General features: G+C 48.3%; 1 protein-coding gene across 5 annotated transcripts in view; it reads left to right on the top strand.

Annotated features, from left to right (window-relative positions):
* The window catches only part of RGS3 (regulator of G protein signaling 3), a 181654-nt gene extending 166575 nt beyond the window's left edge, over window positions 1-15079 (top strand). For 4 of the 5 annotated variants that reach the window (XM_060199989.1, XM_060199990.1, XM_007526746.3 and 1 more), the window contains 5 exons: window positions 7917-7981; window positions 11765-11863; window positions 12259-12320; window positions 12955-13121; window positions 14135-15079. In XM_060199989.1, coding sequence (XP_060055972.1) covers window positions 7917-7981; window positions 11765-11863; window positions 12259-12320; window positions 12955-13121; window positions 14135-14320 — 579 coding nt within the window. In that variant the 3' untranslated portion in view covers window positions 14321-15079. Of the gene's footprint in view, window positions 1-7916; window positions 7982-11414; window positions 11662-11764; window positions 11864-12258; window positions 12321-12954; window positions 13122-14134 lie in introns of those variants that run through there. The other variant, XM_016189832.2, reaches the window with a different exon arrangement.
* Window positions 15080-22356: the final 7277 nt, after the last annotated feature.

The following is a 22356-nucleotide window of genomic DNA, read 5'->3' on the forward strand; positions in this document are numbered from 1 at the left end:
ACTGAAAAGTTTGTACCATGGCCTTGAAGCTCATTAACCAGCTCAAGACAGACTCTGTCCCTTCCTTCCTATGTGGCCTTGGGTGAGTCACTCAGCTCCTCTGAGCTGTGAGTGTCCTCTGAAAAGTCAAAATTACCAGCATTCCTCTTCCAGAGTGCTGGAGGGTGAACCAGAAGAGCCTAGTCCCTGATGGGTATTAGTTCCAGTTCTAGACAAATGCTGTTGAAGTGTTAGTAGTCAGGGCAGTGCCAAATGTTGTTATGACAACTTTTGTGAGACCAGGTGGGTAGGGATGTTCAGTCCCCAGGGAGGGCAGCTAATCCTCAAAGACCTGGGGCACAGGGAGGAGAGACCCCAGGGCACAGGGCTCTTGGGGACACTTTCCAAAAAAGATGCTCTTCAACTTGGCCTTGAATATTGAGCAGCATTAGAATAAGTAGAGGAGAGGAGGCAGTCATTCCATGAATGAAGAAGTGACCTGGGCAGAGCCATCTGTAGAAGTTAGTTTAGCTAGCACTAGGGTTCCATAAAAGCAGGGATGGCTCATGCATGGTGCTCATGCTTCCTTTGTTTGCCCCAAACCCATGGCAGATATGACTCCTGGACTCCAGTAATTTTTCTCTAGCAAATTAGACCATGACCTAAGAATCCTTAGCTTCTCAGCCACTAGCAATAAGACACTTGACACTTGGGAAGGCACCTGCTGAGGTGGCTCAGTGGTGGTGCACCCAGTTGAGTGCACACATTACTATGCACAAGGACCTGAGTTCAAGCCCTTGCTCCCTACTGACGGGAAACACTTCACAAGTGGTGAAGCAGGGCTACAAGTATCTGTCTTTTTCTCTTTCCCTCATGCTTCTTATAGTTTTTAGTATCACCATATCATCATTTTAGGTTTCTCCTTTCCCCCCTTCTCAATTTATCAAATAAGATATAAAGGAGGGAAGGAGGAGAAAAAGGCTGCCTGGAGTGGTGGATTCATAGTGCTGGTAATAACACTGCTGACCAAAAAAAAAAAGAGGAAAATGGCATTTGCTGAGAGGGGCAGGCTGGAAGGGCAGCTAGGGTCCAGGAATTGGGATTTGGGAATAGATCCTAAAGGAGTTGGGACTAGATCTGTTTCCCTATCCATATATATATATATATGCAACTTTGATGTGCTTGGAAAGCATCTGGAGGAGATTATTATTATTGAGATTTCTTGTCTTCAAGCTCAAGCCTCTGAAGTTAGAATTTCCAAGTTAGGGTGGGTAGTGCCCAGACCCCTCATTTTAAACAAGTATTTTCCCTTCTTGGGACTGTCATACTTCCCATAGTTTTGAGTATTACCATATCATCATTTTAGGTTGTTTCTTTATGAAGCCACTATAAGACCATCCGGACCTCTGTCCTATAGAGATGAGACCTTGGATTCACTCAGGTCAGGCTAGACTGAGAGGTGATACATCCTCCTGGGAGTTCAGACCAGCTCTCAGTTTCCTCTTTGGGGCTTCAGGTTACTACTAGCATCCTTTCCTCCACCCACCCTCTTCTGGCCAACTTCTTTCTTTCTTGGGCTTGAGTAACTGAGTGGGTATAGGCCTCAGAGGCTGCCCCCCAGCCCTAGGGTGACTGCCTTCCCCTATGAATTCTCCCTCCCAGGCTTCAAGTTCTACATCATCATTCATAGCTCTTGTCTGCCACAAACCTTCAGTCATAAACCTTCCCACATCAAGGGGTAGTGAGGCTCAGAATGGAGCCCTGCCTTGTCGTACTCTGTTATTTACTAGCAGAGGGTCTGTTGCAAGGTCCTGCCCTTCTGTAAGCCTCGGTTTTTCCCTTAGTGAAATGGGTGTGGCAAGAATGCCTACTTGAGAAGGTTGCTGAGATGATCTAATAGTCCCACTTGTGCCTGAAATGCAGCAGTTGTGGTTGCTCCATAAATGGGAATCATGTCAGTGACCAGGGGAGGCAGGGAGAATAAGGACAACAGCAGCAGGGGTAGTAACAGCCCTCCCAGTCATATGTGTGCCTCCAATTCCTTTTATAACTTTCATGACTCTGCTGCCAAGAGGAACTTGTTCTTATCTTTTAGTGGGAAATTAATGTCTAGGAAAGTGATGCATGGATGGGGCAGATCTGGGGGTCCTGGAAGCTGGGGGAGACAACAGGGTCCCCCAAGACATCCACCTTCCTGGCTTGGGCCTGGATGCCAACTCAGTGAACTGCTGCCAATGGGCCATTATTTTTAAGAAATTCCAGGAAAGTGGTGAAAAGGAGAGGGGTAATGTCTTAATTATTATAATTATAGTTACACTAAGTGTGACATTAGCTTTAAGCTTATGGGGGTCAGACAAACTTGGGTTCAAGCCTCAGCTCTGCTTCTTCCTCTTTGGCCCCGAGGCTTTGATAAGGGTATATATTTCTCTGAGTTTCAGATTTCTGTGATAAAACTGGAATACTAAGTTTTTTTTAATTTAATAAAATTTGTTAGTGGTTTAGTAATGGTATAAAAGTCCATATGATTACAAGGTATGGTCCCACACTGCAGTCACCACCAAAGTTCTTTGACCTCCCCCTGATAACCATCAGAGTTCTCACAAAGCCTTAAAGACAGTTTGATTACTCTTTTTTTTTTTTTTGAAGTTCATATGTTGAGTGCTAAGTCTTTATGGACTTGTTCCAGGGATTCAAGAAGGTTGCAGTATGTGTCTATGGCACTAATCCTGTCATGATGGCTATCATTGTCTTGCTGAGGTGGCTAAGTGAGGTCACCCAGTGTGCATGCTGCCTGTCACAGTGATGACAGTCCCCACATTGTCCCTTCCTACCTGTCATCCTTCTGTCTTCTTGTTCAGAGTGAATAGGAGTGTCTGAGCCAGATACATCTCACAGACAGATCACCTGAAATCTATCCCAAGTCACCTATCACATATCTCCCCTTTGGACTGCTACCTTGCATAGTTGAATTATCTCACAGTGCTCTCTACTGCCAGTTTCCTACAGTCTCAGCTGCCCCTTGGAGGGCAGGCCCTGAGTCTGCCTGTTTCCTGGGAGCCAGGGAAGCCCCCCTGAGTAATTTCATCTAGACCCAGGATGCTCTCATTGAATCCTACTCCAGAATGGCTTGGCTTATTCCAGCAAGGACATCAAGCTGTATTTCCTTCTCCCTTTCTCCTTCCAGGGACTGGCTAGGTCAGAGGGCTGGTTTGTGCAGAGGCTGATGGGACAGAAACCTAGGCCAGGGTCCTGAGACACCTTTCAGCTCTAAGATGTGATAATGCTTCTAGCTTTCTATTTCAGAGAACCTAATGTTCAGTGGGGAAGCAATTATAGAAGCCAGACTTTCCACTTTCTGCACCCCATAATGATCCTGGGTCCATACTCCCAGAGGGATAAAGAATAGGAAAACTTTCAAGGGAGGGGACGGGATACAGAGTTCTGGTAGTAGGAATTGTACCCCTTTTATCCTATGGTCTTGTCAATATTTCCATTTTATAAATAAAAAATAATAAAAAAGAAAACCCTACAGAAGGATTATTTCTTATGTGCAAACAAGTAAGTATAGAGTGTGATGTTTTCCACAAGCCCTCCATGCAGCTTTCTAGGCTGAATTAGTCAGATTGATAGCCAGACACACCCAGATAGCTCTATAAATCAGACCAGACCAGGTAGCAGTGGAAATCACGGAGACCTGCTCAGAGGACAGCTCCTTGAACAGAGTAGGTTCTGGGGCTGGACCTGATGCTCTGCTGCCTGCCTGCTCAGAGCACAGGAAAACAACTTTGGACCTCAGTTTTCCCAGTTGTAAGCTGGGGGAGGGGTGGAGGTGGGTGGGGAATTAAGGCAGATAGTTGTTGGACCCGTTGACATGATTAGGTCTGACAAAGTTAGCAGCACGCCTGACACACAGTGAATGTTCAGAAAAGAGCAGCAGTCACACCATTGCTCCAGGTAATTAAGCTGGTTCACATGTCAGTTGCTGACTCCATAACAGCCTCACAACAGCCCTTGAAGCCAAGTCCAACAATTCTCTTTCACTTTGCAGAGAAAGAAAAACCAAGGCCTAGAGAGGATATGCACTTCAGCTATGGCTAATTAGCTACCAAATGACTGGGCTGGGATTCAAATCTAGGCAGGTTAGAATCTGCATTCTTTCCCACTAACTGTTGTAATTATAGTTATAATTATGGTAAGAAGAATAATTAGTCCCACAAGCAGGGAGCTCCCAGTCCCTGGAGGTGTCCAGTCTGGGGGGCTGGGACAGCTCCAGGGATTCCTGCAAGGGGTGAAGAGCTTATGTGGTCCTGAGCTGTCTTCCTGTGCCTTTGGCAGGGAGGGAGGGTCACTTAGTGTAGCTGTAGCCAGATGTTGGGAGCAAATGGAAGGGAGAGGTCTGTTGTGTGCTGGACTGTTGGGTAGTATGCCAGCTCCCCCTGGCTTCTGCTTAACCAAGCACCGGTATGCCTGTATAGGGATTGGTTTGATCCCATTCAAAGCGGTCTATTTACATAAATCACTTTTACATTTACATAAAGCACCACACTCCCTCCAGGGCATTAGTGGTTCAGTGGTAGAATTCTCGCCTGCTCCGCCCCCTCTCCTTGTCACACCCTGATTTTCACCAGTCACTTTTCTCTCCATCCTCTCTACATCACATCCTGTTTATACCCTACTTGGAAAGTATATAAGAACAACATTGTTCGTTTTGGTAGTGGTAAGTTGAAGTTGTAGTGTTAAGTTTAGCTTAGCTCGGCTTAGATTGTGCTGCGTTCTGCATGAATAAAGAGATACTGCGTACAACCCAGCCATGAGTCCCGGGTCATCTGTCTCCTCTCACGAAGCCAGCCCAACACTGGACCTTTGGGGGACTTTACTGTAGCTCCTAGAGAAAGGAGCATTGGGGGAAGCTCTGTAGGTGGTAATCAGAGCCCTGACTTTCCAGCTCCAGTTCCTATTTCTGGCCCAGTCTCCTTTTGGTATCCTGGCTGTTGGGGGGTGGTGGGGTGGTGGTGTGGTGGGAGTAGACTAACTCCATCCAGTCCGGCCTCTCTCTCAGTCCAGTTGACGTGGGCCCCTCCTTGCTGAAGATGACCCCCTCTCAGCAATGGAAGGAAGAACCCATTTCCTAGCAACACAGAGGCTATGGGCAGCAGGCGGGGTGGGAGTGGTCCCCAGGCCATTGTGTGGGGCCGATAAAGTGCGGAAGCTGAGGTTAGAATGGGAGGAAGCCCAGTGCCTGTGGCCCTTTCCCACGGGTGGGGGCTCAGGGCACTGCCTCAACAGGCCAGTGAGACCACAACCTGTATGCAATGGAGTGACAGCGGGAATACCCACTGGGCAATAAGCATGGGTATAGTCTGGTTATACAGATTGCCCATATGCCAGGATCAGGCCATAGGGACACAGACATCCTGGTGGATTTTCCTTCAGCTGTTGAGCAGCTACCACCAAGCCTATACTACAACTGAAGCAGCTGACATGAGAGGAAAGGAAATGTCTGTAAAGTCAGAGGATGCAAACTCTCTACCTGTGTCTAGATGCAATCCTTAAGTAGAGTCACAGATTGTAGAGGGTGCCTGCCTATGTGCATGGATAGCTGGACTCTTGGGCATTCAGGGTGGTATGGCCAAAGACATGAGCATGCTCGATTGTGTATAAACACACACACACACACACACACACACACACACACACACACACACACACACACACACGTACGTTTACATCCTGGGAGGGGGCAATGCTTTCAGGAAGGAGGCAGTGAGTCCCCTCAACAAACATTCACAGTGTATGTGCCCTGTCCTCACAATTGAGAAGCAGCATCCTCTGGTGGAGAAACACAGGCCTTGAATTCAGACAAACCTGAATTCCAGATGTCACTGAAAGCTGACTGTTTCTGAGCAAGTGACCAAAGTGTTCAGAACCTCTATTTTGTGGACTTTGAAGACATATTTGCCATCTTCAGGCCAGCTATGCACAGGGCATCTGGGAGAGAATAAGGCAATACATAGTTGCAAAGGTTATGGAAAGTTTATCATAGAATAAACAAGTTATGAAATAGTCACCAAGAGAAAATATGGGTATACAGTAAAAAAGGAACCATCTGCCTTGAAATTGAGTCAGAAGGAGGCATGTCGACAAAGTGGAAAGCGACTGCCCACTGTTAGGCAAGAGTCCACTGGCTCTTTACTTTCCAGTTGAGACTGGATTCTTTTGCTTAATAGCAAGCTTATTTTCTTTAGAGTGGCTGTGGTGAGGGCTAGCTTATTGTCTTATTTAATTACCAAGCTTAGAACCCTGTCTATGGATATTCTTATTCAGAATTGCTAGAAACTAGTCCTTATATCTGAAAATGTCTTAAGCTTCAGTTAAGGGCTGGGGGTTTTCTGACATAACTCTGGATATATATATATATATATATATATATATATATATATGTATATTTCTTGTGAAGCTTGACAAGATAGTTTCTGGAAAATATTCATTCCAGGGTCTCTTAAAATAATTTTTAAGGGGTCAGGGTGGTGGTGCATGCAGTACTAAGTGCAAGGACCCATACAAGGATATGGGTTCAAGCCCCGTTCCCCATCTGTAGAGGGGATGCTTCACAAGTGGTGACGCAATTCTGCAAGTGTCTTATCTTTCTCTTTCCCTCTCTATTCCCTACCCTCTCGATTTCTTTTTGTCCTAGCCAATGAAGTATGTGGGGGGGGGGGGAAGAGGAAGAAAGAAATGGCTATCAGGAGCAGTGCAATGGATTTGCAGTGCAGGCATTGAGCCCCAGCGATAATACTGGAGGAAAAAAATTTTTTTTAATTTATTCACTTTTCAGCTACAGACAGAGACACTGAGAGGGAAGAAAGAGATAAGGAGATAGACATCAGTAGTACTGTAGGTGAGGATTGAAGGGTTTGAACTTGGCCCCTTATGCATGTGCACTCTACCATGCATTCCACTGCCTGCCCCCAGGTTTCCTCTATAGTATGATTCACACAACGAAAGTTATCCATCCATCCATCCATCCATTCATCCATCCATCCATCCATCCATCTATCCATCCAGAAGTAGAGGCTTCACTGAGGCTAGTAGGGGCCCCCTGCTGGCTGTATTTGGAAAAAGGTCATTTTTATTTCCTGAAGTAAGAACACATTTTTAGATTTAATTGTCATCTTTATTTTACAAGTGAGAAAACAGAAATCCAGAAGGGAGTTTGTGTAAAGTCAAAGTTTAAATACCTGCTTGGTGGATTTCTGTCTTATCACTCTCTCTCTCCTCTCTCCCCTTCCCTCTCTCCCCCCTCTCCCTCCTTCACCCTCTTACTGTCTCTGTCTCTATCTGAAGGTAGGAGTCACATAGCAGAACCATACCCCATTCTACACACAGAGTCCTGCTCTCTCGCCTTCCCTTTTGCCTGCAAAAGTGATGGTGTGAGGGCCAGGAGATAGCTCACCTGCTAGAGTGTGCACTTTAGCACACACAAGAACCTGGGTTCAAGCCCTTGGCCACCATATGGGAACATCATGCAAAAAGGAGACTTCCTGAGTGGTGGAGCAGTGCTCTGCTATCTCTCCTTCTCCATGTGTCTCTATCTCCCTCTCTGTCTCTCACATTCAGGAAAAAAAAAAAAAAGAGCCCACCAAGAGAGGTAAAATCATGCAAGCACAGAGTCCTAGCAAAAACATTGGTGACAGAATAAAAGTGGTGCTGCTTGTAGTGTATTTTTCCACAAACCATGTTCCCAGGGGCACTGGACAAGACCTTCTGTGACTGGAGGGTCCACCAAGCCAGCTGCAGCCCCTGGACTGGCTGTTCCTGGTAGCAGGACTTCCTCCCTCCCCCACTCTTTGAATGGCAGGGCTCTAGGAGCCAAGCCCCTTTGCTCAGGCACCAGTCTCAGGTACCCAGACTGCAACATGTCTGTCTTTTCTCCACAGATGAGCGGGCCTGACACGGTTGGGGATGATGATGATGCCTCCCGGAAGAGAAAGAGCAAAAACATGTACGTTGGGAAAACTCTTGGACCTACCCTTTGCTATCAAGGAAGCTCTGTGTCCCTCTTTACTCTCCACTTGTCTCTTCACCAGGGGTGCAGAAGGGGCTGCACTCAGACAGACACCAGTGAGCAAAGGACCTGAGGCATAGCAGTGGCTCCAGGGTGGGGTCACCAGCGTCCTGAGCTTATGCTGTTGCCATCAGCATCCACATAGAAAGGAACAAAGAACTCAGTCAGTACCTAGAAGCCACAGAGGGTCACACAGTGTCAACTAGCCAGGGTGCTCTGGCCTGGGCTCAGATTAGCTGAGTAAGCCAAACAGGTTTTTACTCCCTCTGGGCTCATATGAGCAACCAAATAAATGACTGGACCACCTTTTCTCCTTCTGAGCTCTTGGATGCTAACAATCTTAGGCATTGCCAGCAGAGGGCGCTGCTGGTCCAGATAGCAGATCCCACGGTCCCCAAGCCTTTCTTGGCCAAACTAAGGGTCTCAGATAACTTTCCTTTTGGAGACATTTTAGTGGTGCCTGTTAATAGGGTGGTGGTGGTGAGGATTTACCCCCCAGTCTCCTTACTTCTGGCACTGTTCCTCTGCAGACTTTGGGGGAGACACTTGGGAAGAGACAGTAGGACACATGATCCTTCCTTCTCTCCCCTGCAGCCTGCTCCTTTAGTGCCTTTCCCAGATGCCTCCTGCACACCTCTCCCTGATTGTGACCTTAGCTGGGGTCCATCAGCTTAGGCACTCTTTCTTCCCCTGGCTCTTTTGCCCTTTTCTGGTTCCCCTGCAACTCTAAGTTTCCTTCACTTTGCAACCAGGAACAATGGCATTTTTCTAGAGAAGATGAAAAACAGAAAACAGTTCCATGTACCAGCCATTAGCCCAGGCATCCATGGGTGAGGCTCCCAGGGCAGACCAGGGGCAGGCAGTACAGGGCAAGTGTCCAGGGTGCTGTGTTTGCCAGTCCAACAGTTCTGACCTCTGTTTCGAGTGAGCACTGTCTTCTTAAGCTCACATTCCTAAAAGTTGAATTGAGGATCCTTAAAATTTAGGATACTAATAACAGTAACTCATATTCATTGTGACAGGCACTGTTCTATGTGAATAATTGAATATGCTATCAAATTTAATCTTTATCATTATTTAATTTTCCCTGTATTTACCCCATAGTTTACACATGAGTAAACTGAGGCAGGAAGAAATTAGGTTTCTTGTTCAAGATTCCATACCATCAGTGGTCAAGCTGGGAGCTGAAACATGGCATGCTGGCTCTAATCCAAGTTTGCTTATATACCTTCTTTCCTTTTATTCAGAGTTCATTTCTTTTAAATTCAATGCAACATGCTCTGAAGGAGGTAGCTTTTGAGCATCTGGTGACACAATTCCATTCCCTAGAGGCTACTCATTCTGTCATGTCTCCTGCTGGAGAAAAGAGCTCCTTTAGTGGTTCCTGTGGCCCCTGCCATACTTCCCTGAGTTGCCCATATGGCAGCTAGGCTCTTCCCTCACTGCGCTCTGCAGCTGTGTTCTGCTGGCCATGCCTCTGGGTGGACAGGTAGAGGTGGGCCTTGGCCTCCTCTAGCCATAGAGAAACACTATGAGGTCTGAGCAAGCAAGGAACCCAGTGGGTAGAGGCAGCCTGCAGACTGGACCTTGGGCCAGGCCCTATTGCTTTCGCTGGGCTTCTGTGTTCTTACCTGGCTTGTGCCCAGAAAGCCCTGCTGTCTCATTCCCAGCCTACCCAGGGTATATAAGGTCCCCACCCAGGGATCTGCTCATCTCTGGATTCCATGGCCTTATCTCAGTGGCTTGGAACCTGGGGAAATCAGACACACACACACACACACACACACACACACACACACACACACACACACACACACTTTTTCTATGCCAGGCAGCTTCCCCAGAGACACACACATATACACTTTCTCTGTGCCAGACAGCTTCCACACACACACACACACACACACACACACACACACACACACACACACACATACTTTCTCTATGCCAGGCAGCTTCCCCCCCCCCACACACACACCCCACACATGCACACGTTCTCTATGCCAGGCAGCTTCCCCAGACTCTCAGGAGATGTGTGCACCTTAATGCCTAAGCTGAGCTGAGCACCCCAGGCGCTGGGCTAAGGCTTTATGTGTATGCTTGTTCTTCTTGCCTTGAAACACCCATAGCTGATGGTGTGTCCAGTTACAGTCCCTATTTGACACCTACATCTTGTTATTCAGAGGGTGAAGTGACTTGATAAAGGACACACAGTTGTTGACTGCTGGAGCTGGGATTTGAACCCCAGGACTGGCTCCAGAAGCTGGAGCTGGGATTTGAACCCCAGGACTGGCTCCAGAAGCTGGAGCTGGGATTTGAACCCCAGGACTGACTCCAGAAGCTGGAGCTGGGATTTGAACCCCAGGACTGGCTCCAGAAGCTGGAATCTTAACCTCCACTGGTGCCACTTGCCTTCATTGCACAGTGTACCCACAGATCTTAGTTCTGAAGTTCACATAACTTTAGAGGTTACAAACTTTAGATTATCAACATTTCCCTCACACTGCTTTAGCTTTGTGACCTTGAGAATATATTTTTATTTTTTCACCCTTGCCTTCGGAACATGTTACTGGGATTGTTGGAAAAGTTATTATGCATTTTTGCTTTGAAAAACAAAAAAATACATCACAATTTTATCGACAATCCAATATGTCTTAAATCTTTAATGAAAAGGACGGAGACCAAAACTTAGAAAAAATGGGTTCTTCACCAAACAGAAAAAAGGGATTCCTCACCAAATCATGAAGCTAAATGTGCATTTTAAAAATGAAATAGTGATGTCAATTTGTTTAGACATTCCAATGATACTTTTGCAAGTTTATAGGATTTTTACTTTTACAGTCACTCCATATCAAGCTTCAAACAGACTTTTGGGAGGTCCTGCTAAATAGCAGTGAATGTATCCAAAGCCAGCTGGCTGGAGCTGGGGGGGGTTTGCCAGTTTTAGGGGCTTGGAGGCCAGGGGGAGCAAAACGAGCATGGGACATTTAACCACCTACTTGCCAGCTGCTTTGCCTAGAGCTGAAGTCTGCCTCCTCTGGGGGTAGATAGTTGAGGGGGGGCGTGGCAAGGCTAAATATGGTTCTTGGCTAAAAATAGCTAGTCTTGCCACCCCAGCGGACAGGACAGCCTCCCCTTTCTCCCGCCTCTGCTCCCAGCAATTTGCTGACTTGTTTTCTCCTCCTTCCTTTGGCGCTGCCATGGTAACGGGGAGACCGGTCACAAATAACTGGATTTGGCTTCCTGCCTGGGCAGCCCCAGCGGCCGCCCCTTGCAGACACATGCCCCTTTCACAGCACCCGCTCAGGGTTGGCCAGACGGGAGAGCCCCCCCTCCCCCCGCCCTACCCACTTCCTGGCTCCTCCTGTCTGAGTCCCAGCCCAGCTTGTGCCTGCAAGTCCAGCAGGGATCCCAGTGAGTACTCTTAGCTGCGGCTCGCACCCTTTGCACTTTTGCTGCTCGCTCCTGCTGCAGCTGTGGATTGGAGGGCAGGAGCCCAGGGGGTGCTGTCTCTGAAGACCATCCCAGGGCCCCAAGGTGGGGGGCCCAAAAGAGATGCTCCGAGGCATGTACCTCACACGCAACGGGAACCTACAGAGGCGGCACACCATGAAGGAGTATGTGTCCCTCACCCTGGCCCACGCCCTCCCTGTCTTCAGTTTGAAGGGTCTGAGTGTGTCAGCCTGACTGAACTCCCTTCTCTGCTTCTGCCATCCCCAGAGCCAAGGACATGAAGAACAAATTGGGCATCTTCAGGCGATGGAACGAGTCTCCCGGGGCTCAGCCAGTGGGCAAGACAGACAAAATGAAGTCATTCAAGTAGGTCCTTCTCAATACCCTGGGCCCCCTTGGGCTCTCACTGGTACCTGGAGTAGCAGGGATGGCTGTGGGGATAGCGGGAGGGGAGTTATTGACTTGATTTGATGGGGGGGGGGTGTGAAAGCTCTTATCCAGAAGACTTGGTGCTTGGTAGGTAGCAGCCTTCAAGGGGAACAGTTAATCTGAGAAGGAAGACCAGGCAGGGATGGAAATGGGGGGGTCGGAAAGCATGCCACTGCCCAGAGAAGGTATGGGCCTCCTCCCGGGCTCCCTAATTGAAACCTACTCCTGCCTGGGCCAAAGGTAGCTAGTAAGTGCTGTCTAGCCCCAACCCCCCCCCCCCCCGCCCCTTCTTCTTATGGTGGCCTCATTGACCCCCTTCCCTCACCCCTTAGGCCCACCTCAGAGGAAGCCCTCAAGTGGGGCGAGTCTTTGGAGAAGCTGCTACTTCACAAATGTAAGTGGGGGTGAGCTGGCCAACCCCTCTCCCTGCCCTGTTCTCTTCCCCTCTCTCTTTCCCTCTGAGACTCAGTGTCCCTGGTCCTGAGAAGCTTGCCTTTGCCTCTCTCCTAGGCCTAGTCAGGTGTTCCTATCATGGAAGAGGCTGAGCCATGACTGAGGCCCTTGGCCTGGCCTTGGAGCTGGCTCCTGCCAGCCCCTCCCTGTTCATGGGAGCTGGCACTGCCTTCCAGAGGCCTTTGGGACCTGTGTGCTCAGACTCCTTTTCCCTGAATAACAATATAACAATAAACATTTCCATGTACTGAGGACTTGCACTGACCTAGTGTCCCTGCCCTCTCATGGACAGGGTCCCCTTTAATACTGCAGGGCTGTAGGCGATGTCCTAGTGATCTCGATTTACTGATGAGGAACCAGAGGCATAGATTAGGGGAGGCCAGACCAAGGTCCACAAAGAGGCCACGGTAGGTGGTGTAGCCAGATCCCAGAGCTCTCAGTTTTCACAGTGTGGATCACCTTTCTAAGCCCCAAACATCTCCACCCTAAAGAGCCCAGGAAAGTAAGCTGGGGTCCCCAAAGACAGGAAGGCCTGGCTCCATTTCTGATACCAGAGTCTGGGCTTCTCTTCACAGATGGACTAGCAGTGTTCCAGGCCTTCTTGCGCACTGAGTTTAGTGAAGAGAACCTGGAATTCTGGCTGGCATGTGAGGATTTCAAGAAGGTCAAGTCACAGTCCAAAATGGTAGCCAAGGCAAAGAAGATCTTTGCTGAGTACATTGCGATCCAGGCGTGCAAAGAGGTAGAGTATGAATCTGCATCCTTAGGACCTCTGTGCCCATGCCCTGTGGCACCTCAGAGAGTGGAGGTGCCTGCATCCTTGGGGGGGGGGGCAAAAAAGGGAAAGGCCTAGGTACCCATGGTAGAGAGGAAATTAGCTGAAGTAAAGGGGAGAAATGAATTCTATTGATATTATCATGACCACCAGTTTGTGATCTGTGTGCCAGGCACACACTAAGTTCTTTATATATGTCTACTTCATCTTCACAATAAAGTAGTTTATTTTTTTTTTTACTTGCCAAAGCTTTTCTCCAGCTCACATGCTGGGTTTTTGCACTTACATGATTCTGCTGCTTCTGGTAGACTCTTTTCCTTTTTAAAATTAATATATATAGAGAGGGGGGAGCGCAAGAGCGCGTGCATGAGCGCAGTACCTCAGCACCAGTTGTGCATGATGCTCTCATGTGATGCTGGGGACTCAAACCCCAGCCCTTAAATGTGGTAACATATGTGCTCTACCAGGTGAGCTATCTCTTGGCCCCTAAAAGAGATTTTTTTTAAGATTAACATCATTTTAAAAATGAGGGATGGTCTTGGAGAGTCTAATATCCATTGAATGTTCATGGTTTTCCAAGTCACAACAGGGGATCTGTTTGTTTAATCTGAATTTATTTTGCAAGCATGGACTTCCTTGATTTTCAGGGACTGTATTCTCATTCCCAACCTGTTGGTAAGACATTTAAAGCTCAGAGCACTTAGCTGATTTACTTAAGGCCTTACACCTATGGGTAACACTGCTGGGGTCTGAACTAAGAACTTCTCCCCAGAGGTAGTGTTTTCAGTCTCTTTATTAGCCTTTATTATTCTTTATTAGTAGGTGACCAGGCCAGGACTTGAATCAGCTGGCCCCAGGGGCTTCCATGAATCTAAGGTTGGGCAAAAGGACTGCATAGGACTCATTTCCCACTCTTGACCTCTAGGTTCACATCCCACACCCTCAGGCAGCCCTGATCGTGTCATCTTCTGCTTTCTCAGGTGAACTTGGACTCCTATACACGGGAGCACACCAAGGACAACCTGCAGAGTGTCACCAGGAACTGCTTCGATCTGGCACAGAAGCGCATCTTTGGGCTCATGGAAAAGGACTCATACCCTCGCTTCCTCCGCTCTGACCTCTATCTAGACCTCATTAATCAGAAGAAGATGAGTCCCCCACTCTAGGAGCTGTGGGGAAGAGAGCTCAGTGTTCACACCAGGCAGTCTGGGCCCCTTCCCACCTGCCTCCCTCTCTCCCACGACAGAAGGGGCAAGCAAGTCCCCAGAGTCTGCATCTCCGGACAGACAGATTTGGATCAAAGACCTGAGCCATGACAGGCCCAGGCCACTGGAGGAGTAGAGGGACTGGCCCCTGTGGGTCCCTACTGCCCCGGTACGAGGGGAGCCTGAGGCCCTGGCAGGTCAGGGACCCTGGCAGAACCGGATCCGGAGCTGCTGCTCCCTGCTATGGAGATTTCACATTGACCAAGTTCCTTAAAGAACTGGCTGGTGGGGCAGGACTCAGGGGCTCTCCAGGGGGCCACTGGGGCCCACAGCTCAGACCCCCACCTTGGGTTTTATTTATTTAAACAGTAGTTGGATGCTTGGCACGTCATCATCCTATAATAGGAAGCCTTTGCCTCATCAGTTTTTCTGATTTACAAGTGCAATATTTTAACCAACGCCTTGTGAAAAGCCACTGAGCAGAGAAGGTGGATGCCATTTTCCAGTGACAGATGATTTGCTGATCCCGGGCACCAGTGGCAGGCAGCTGGGCCTTATGGACTGAAGAGTCTTGGAGGGGCATGTGCTATAATCTGACCTCACACAAATGCCCAGCAGCCCTGAGTGAGGCATCTCTGGGGGACTCTGGGAAAGCACAGCACCCTCAGACAACATAGCAGCCAGGTTCTGGAGCAAATAAAAGGCCTGTGTTATTTCTTGTTCTTGACCCTTTCTTTGTATCTCTGGTTTGGAGGAGAGTGTTTGGGGCTGGGGGAGGGCTGGTAGTAGGACTGCCAGCCTAGATGTCCTCTTGCTGCCCCCTGCCTCCCACCCTGGTGCCATATGTGTTCTTCCAGCTGCTTCCCCTCTGCTATAATGGCTCCATTCACTGTGACAGCTTCTCCATGAGCTGTGGAGGTAGAGGTGATTCCCACTTTGTAGATGAGAAGAGGGAAGCCCAGTCAGATAAGGCAATTTATCCAAGGTCACATAGCTGACAAGTAGCAGAGACAGGAGTTAGCATAAATGTGAATGACAATGACACCTGTGCTCTGAGTCACTGTCCTCTGTCAGCTGCCAGGAGTTCTAGCTGTTATTTGCCTCACCGCAGCCTGAGGTTCTAGTGGAACTTTCAGGTGGCACAGGAATGGGTGACAGAAGGGGGTAGGACCTTCAGGACTGAAGGAAGGAAAGAAGAGGGGCTCATAGTCTCTGTGTGACTTTGAGGGAGGCTTCCCCTCTGTGCTGAACATGAAATGCAAGTTTAGGAAAGACCTGTCTAAACCTGCACATTAGTCAGAGATTCTGGACCTGCCCAGAGCTCAGGCCAAGCAGACACCAAAGCTGGCCCCGGATGCCTCTGACACATGCTAAGGCCAGGGGCAGAGTCTAGCCTGGGAGGGGAACTGACTTGGTTGAGCTGGTAGAGGAAATCAGTGCAGGAGAGCCTGAGCCGAGCTCCAAGGATTTTGTCCCCAGCCTGGGGGCTTGGTTTCGAGTCTGCCCTCCAGGGACTTAGAGATGCAAAGAGGTGGGGCAACTGCTTGCCTCCCTGTCTCTATGTGTTGTTCTCTGGGCACAGTCACCTAATGTGCTCCTCACCACCATCCTTACCCCAGCACAAGGAGAGCCTGTGGAGGCCTCACCTGGCCAGGCACCCTGTGAGTACTCCTGCCAATTACAGTGATTTTCCTTGACACTGAGACACAAGCTTCTGGCCTGGGGCAGGATCTCCTTGCAGGCACCAAGGACCTGGCACTGGACCATGAGTCCTGTTAGCTCCATGAAAGGTAGAAGGGCTTGATCCCCTGGGAGTCACCAATGTCCCAGGGAGGTTGAAGGTTGGGGAACTGAGCTGTGATCCCAATTTAGAGCATTTCAGATGTCACTCAGGCCTGAGAATTTGGGTCCTGACAGTTGGGGAAATAGGCCCAAGGAGGGGATAGCCATGGCACTCATGGTCAACCCAAGATGGGGCAAAGGCCGCTGGCAGTGGAGCTAAGGACATTTGAATCCCAGCTGGCCTGGCCTCTGTGGCTTCTCCTGCCAGGAGGTTCCAGGCAGTTTGCCTGGGGCTCTCCACATTGCCATGGAAACCAAAGTCCTGGAGAACCAAGTCAGGCAGATGGAATTCCCATTTCAGAAAGCCCCCTGCCTGGTTTCCATTACAGCCGGGTCTCCTGGCTCAGAGCAGCTGGGGTGCAGCTTAGAATGACACCGGGGTCCCCCCTGCCATAGGTCCTACCTGGTTCCCCTGAGGCCTGACACAGAGACTTGACCCCCTTAGGTGTCAACCCCCCACCTGTGCAGTGTGTAGGATGACCCCCGTTTTTCTTTTACAAGTAAGGAAGGTACAAGCCTCTTGGTTTCTGTCTGGCAATCCCAGGCTGGAAAATGTGGTCAGAGCTGTGGGTCCTTATATCTAGCTTCCTCTCTATTCCACAAATGGGGAGTCCGAGATAGAGGGAGAGAAGACATGTGGGGGGTGAGAGGCCCAGGGTCTGGAGTCTGGGACTTAGTACCTGTCTCTACCACCCCCATTACCTATGAACCTTTCAGCAAATCATGCAGTATCTCTCCCTCCCCCCGCCCATCTATCAGTTGTTCCTCTCTATTCCTTTCCCAGAGTTTCAATGACTAAGTGAGATTGTGTCTTAGTGCCTGTTGTGAGACTGACCTCCCTTAGTGTGGACAGCAGTTCAGGTTACAGGGATGGTGACAAAAAGCCATTTTGCTGTGGTCCAGGCCCCAGCCCTAGCCTGATCAGAGCAAACCCAGAGACCAAGATCTGAATTGCAGGCCCCAGTTCCTTAGTCCTTGGCCTTCTAGGAATAAAATTTCTAGAACAAACTCAGCCTGTTCCAGGGAATAAGTCAGAAACAACCTGTCCCATATTGCCCTGTCTTGGCCTAGCTGACTGGCAAACAGGGCATGAAGGATAGCAAAGTGGAGAGGACACAGATTTGTTACACAGCTCAATGACAGTGAGAGGGAATTCTGTGTCCATCAACTCATGCCAACTTCAGCTGAAGCCTTGAAGTCAGTCACGTTCTTCCTGCCCTTGACCTCTTGGCCTGACTTGGAGCAGATAGGACCTCCAGTCTGGAAGAGACACTCTTGTCTAAACTGCCACTCACGCTATTTCCATGACAAAGACAAGGGCTCAGGGGCTCTTGGGAGTCCCCGGGGTATTCTGAAGTTCTTTTCCTGTGACAAGTAAGTCCCTGTGTGTCTCTTATCAAGTCACTGCCCTGTACAAGCTAGCCTATTTCTCCCTCATTCCTCCCTACTCTCCCCTCTTCATCAGGCTCCTCTAAGCTCCCTATCCCTGCTTCCTCGCCCTTGTGTCTGCTCACTGTTTTCTCTATCCCCCAATTCTTGGCCTCTCCCATCTCCTCTTTGAATCCCTTCCCACCACTGACATCCTATTCTTGAAAACCTCTTTGAGATTAAAGGGCCTGGTAATTGGGACAACAGGCACAGAGAGGATGAAAGGATAATTATAACACTGATGGTCAACCCAAGTTGGGGCAGGGGCAGGGGCAGGTTGACAGCAGAGTTTGGACTTCCAAGTCCCACTCTGGCCTGGCCTCTCTGTGGCTTCTCCTGCTGGGATGAGACTCCCCAGAAAGTCATGAGCAGTTATTCTCAGGCCTTCCACATTCACTCCCTCTTCTTGACTGAAACTTGCCCCCATGCCCCTACCTCTCCCTCAAGTAGCAGACCTTGGACTACAGAGCAGTTTCTTGCTCATGTGTTGTTTCGTTTATAGTCAGCAACATCTGCAAATGACTTGACTTTGCCTGTACTCTCCCTGATAAAGTAGGGCAAGAGGGAAGGTGGTATTTGGTATTCCCCTTCACTGGGGTGCCTCTACTTTGAGTTAATGGATGCCGTGGAGAGATGAATATGAAGGGTTGATGGAGTCTGCTCAACCACATGGACATGAGGGCATAGCTAAGGGTGAGGGGAGCAGTGCTAGATGGCTGATCAAAAATCACAGCTGCAAGACTGGGGCAATAGCAAAGTGTTCATGCAGAAAAGTTCCAGGTTCAATCCCTGGCACCACCAGAAGCCAGAATTTAGCTTTGCTTTGGTAAAAGAAAATAAGTAGACAAGCACAACTTAAGAATTAATAATAACAGCTGCAAGGCAGAAAAATAGCTTATTTGGATAGTGTGTTTGCTATATCATAGGCACAACCTAGGTTTGAGCCCACAATGGAGGAAGCTTCACTGCTCTAGTGTCTCCCTACTCAGTCTTTCTCTCTGTCTTTCTCTGAAAAAGTCAACTCAGAGCAGTGAAGCCTCACCAGTGACAAATAAATAAGAATGATAACAATAACAACAACATAATTAATAGCTGTTCACACAGATGTACACAGCAAGGGCATTTCTGAGCTTATCTTCATCAGTTCTCACACCACACTCAGAGAAGGTCTGGGTATTGTTTTCATTTCATGCATGAGAATATTAGGATTCAGAGAAGCAGAGACTAGGACCCTAACCATTTTAAGAGCTAGAGAAGCCTGGCTCTGGGGCTCTCAACACCTGTTCCCCTTGACTCGGGGGCCAAACTTCCCTAAGGAAGGCCAAGGACTAGCAGGAGCTTGTGACCAAGGACCACTATGGATCCATGTGAGCCAGACTTGAATCCCAATTTTCCAGCCAGGCTTCCTGCCTTCTCTGAGACTTGGACATCTCATCTATAAAATTGGACTAACAATTCCAGCTCACAGGCAACACAAAAGCCCCGTGGGATAATGAATACACATAAACCCTCAGCTCAGAGTCTGCCCGAGGGTGCCTGGCACTGGGGCAGGAGGGCAGCCAGGGGCTATGAGTGAGCCACTCTCAAGACGAGGTCAGACTCAGCCTACACAGCTGTTTGGGAGGAAGCTGCCGCTTCCACATCTGCTTCATGAAAGGCCTGTTTCTAAACCAGAGAACCAGTGACTCAACAAGGGTAGGACCCTACTGACTGGGATTGAGCCTTAAACCTCAGGAGGGCTCAGCAGGGTCCTAACTGCTGCTTCAGAAACAGCTGAATGGCATCTATTCTGCTCAGCACCTGTAGGACCCCTAGAGTTCTCTCAAACCCTCTGTGTGACCTTAGGTAAGCATCTTTTTGTGTCCTGGCTTAGGGCTTAGTTTTGAGAGAAACAAGCTTTTGCTCCAATTGGAGGATCTTCCCAAGGGGCAGAAGGTGCTCTGTGTCGTGTGAGGGGCTGGGATTCAGGCCAAGTGTGTCTCTGTATGTGGTGTGTGTGTGTGTGTTGTTGAGATTCTGAAAACAGTTTAACTACATCCCCAGAGGGCTGGAAGGGCCAAGTTGGACAAAACAAGTCTATTTACTGCCTGCCTGGAGTCTCCATGAGTTCATACCCCTGGGGACAGTGTCCTGTGTGTCCTCTAACTGGGCTGGATTGAGGAGGGAGCTGCTGGTTATTAACACGCCCTTTCCTTTGTGGCCAATTCCAGATTCCATGTGCCAGCCTCAGCTTGACACACAAGAGCACTGGCCCAGGCAGCCCCTCCCAGGGGACAAGCTTGGTTGAAAGCCGCAGGAGAAACAGATAAGAGAGGAAGTGGAGCTGGGTAGCATTGAACTCACTAGAATGCACACATTGAAGAACCGAACACACCCATCCAAAAAGATTTGTGTATACCTATGTTCATAGCAGCACAATTTATAATAGCCAAAACCTGTAAGCAACCCAAGTGTCCAACAACAGATGAGCAACTGAGCAAGTGTGGTCTATATACACGATGGAATACTACTCAGCTATTAAAAATGGTGATTTTACCTTATTCACCCCATCTTGGATGGAGCTTGAAGAAATCATGTTAATTGAGGTAAGTCAGAAACAGAAAAATGAATATGGGATGATCTCACTAATAGAAGTTGAAAAATAAGATCAGAAGAGAAAACAAAACCCTAGGCAGAACTTGGATTGGAATTGGTATATTGTAAACGACTTTTGGGGTGGGAAGGAGGGTTCAGGTTCAGGAACATGATAGCAGAGGACCTAGTGGGGGTTGTATTATTATGTGAAAAACTGGGAAATGTTATGCATGTACAAACAATTATATTTACCATCAACTGTAAAACATTAATCCCCCATAAAGAAATTTTTTTTAAAAAGAATGCATACATTACCATGCTATCCCCTAGCCCATTCCTTCTGGAATGAGATTTTTAGAGGGGTGAAGCAGTATTGCAGGTCTCTTTCTTTCTCTGTTCTCTATTTCTCCCTTCCCTATCAAGTTCTCTCTGTCTCTATCAAAAAGAAAAAAGAATGGAAAAAAAAAAAAAAAGGAAAAACACTGCTGCCGCCTGGGGTGGTAGGTTCATCATGTAAGCACCAAGCCCCAGCAATAACCATGTGACAATAAAAAATAAAATAACATAAATACGAAAGTTGAGGGTGTGAACACAGGCAAAGCTGGCATTTCTCAGACTGGAGGGGCTGGAGCTGGGTGCTTGAGTCTGGTTTTGTCACCCGTATGTGGCAAATGCTCCCTCACCTGGCCTCACAGTCCCCATCAGTGGGGCTGTTCTCTCCAGGAACCTCAACCCTTTTTCTTTCTTTTTTTTTTTTTAATTTTTTTTTTTTTCCTCCTTCAGGGTTATTGCTGGGCTCGGTGCCTGCACCATGAATCCACCACTCCTGGAGGCCATTTTTTCCCCCCTTTTGTTGCCCTTGTTGTAGCTTCGTTGTGGCTTTATTATTACCCTTGTTGACGCAATTTGTTGTTGGATAGGACAGAGAGAAATGGAGAGAGGAGGGGAAGACAGAGAAGGGGAGAGAAAGATAGACACCTGCAGACCTGCTTCACCGCCTGTGAAGCGACTCCCCTGCAGGTGGGGAGCTGGGGGCTCGAACCGGGATCCTTACGCTGGTCCCTGCGCTTTGCGCCACATGCGCTTAACCCACTGCACCACCGCCCGACCCCCCCCTCAACCCTTTTTCTAAATTTTTATTTATAAAAAGGAAACACTGACAAAAACCATAGGATAAGAGGAGTATAACTCCACACAATTCCCACCACCAGAACTCCATATCCCATTCCCTCCCATCCCCTGATAACTTTCCTATTCTTTATCCCTCTGGGAGTATGGACCCAGGGTAGAAGTTCTGGCTTCTGTAATTCTCTCTCCACTGAACATGGGTGTTGATGGGTTGATCCATACTCCTAGCCTATCTCTTGCTTTCCCTAGTGGGGTGGGGCTCTGGGGAAGTGGGGCTCCAGGACACATTGGTGGGGTCATCTGTCTAAGAAAGTCTGGTTGATATCATGGTAGCATCTGGAAACTGGTGGCTGAAAGTAGAGTTAACACATAAAGCCAAAGAAATTGTTGACTAATCATGAGCCTAAAGGCTGGAATATTGCAGATGAAGATTTGGAGGTCTCCATTTTGAAGATAGCTATTAGGCCTATTTTGGTTATATTCCAAAGGGTCCATGACTATACTAGTTTTTTTTTTTTTTTTTTTTTTTCTGAGCCTGACATCTGATATGCAGGTGGACCCAAGTTGTTGTCTGGGGAGATGATGTCATGGCTGGAAAAAGGACTAGAGAGCTGGATCAGGGAAGAGAGCAGCTCCCAAATATGGGAATGGTGTATAAATATTGTTGACTACGCAGCTCTTAAGAACAATGAACCCACCTTCTCTGACCCATCTTGGATAGAGCTAGAAGGAATTATGTTAAGTAAGCTAAGTCAGAAAGATAAAGATGAGTATGGGATGATCCCACTTACAAATAGAAGTTGAGAAAGAAGAACAGAAAGGGAAACTAAAAGCAGGATTTGACTAAATCTAGAGTAGGGCACCAAAGTAAAAACCCTGTGGTAAGGGAGAGAGTGGATATTTGGCTTCCTGGGGCAGAGGGAGGGTGGGGGTGGGTAGGTGGGTGGGATGGGACACAGTCTTTTGGTGGTGGGAATGGTATTTATGTACACTCCTATTAAATTGTAGTCATATAAATCACTATT

The sequence above is a fragment of the Erinaceus europaeus genome, chromosome 10 (genome assembly GCF_950295315.1).
Source record: "Erinaceus europaeus chromosome 10, mEriEur2.1, whole genome shotgun sequence".
Lineage (NCBI taxonomy): Eukaryota > Metazoa > Chordata > Mammalia > Eulipotyphla > Erinaceidae > Erinaceus > Erinaceus europaeus.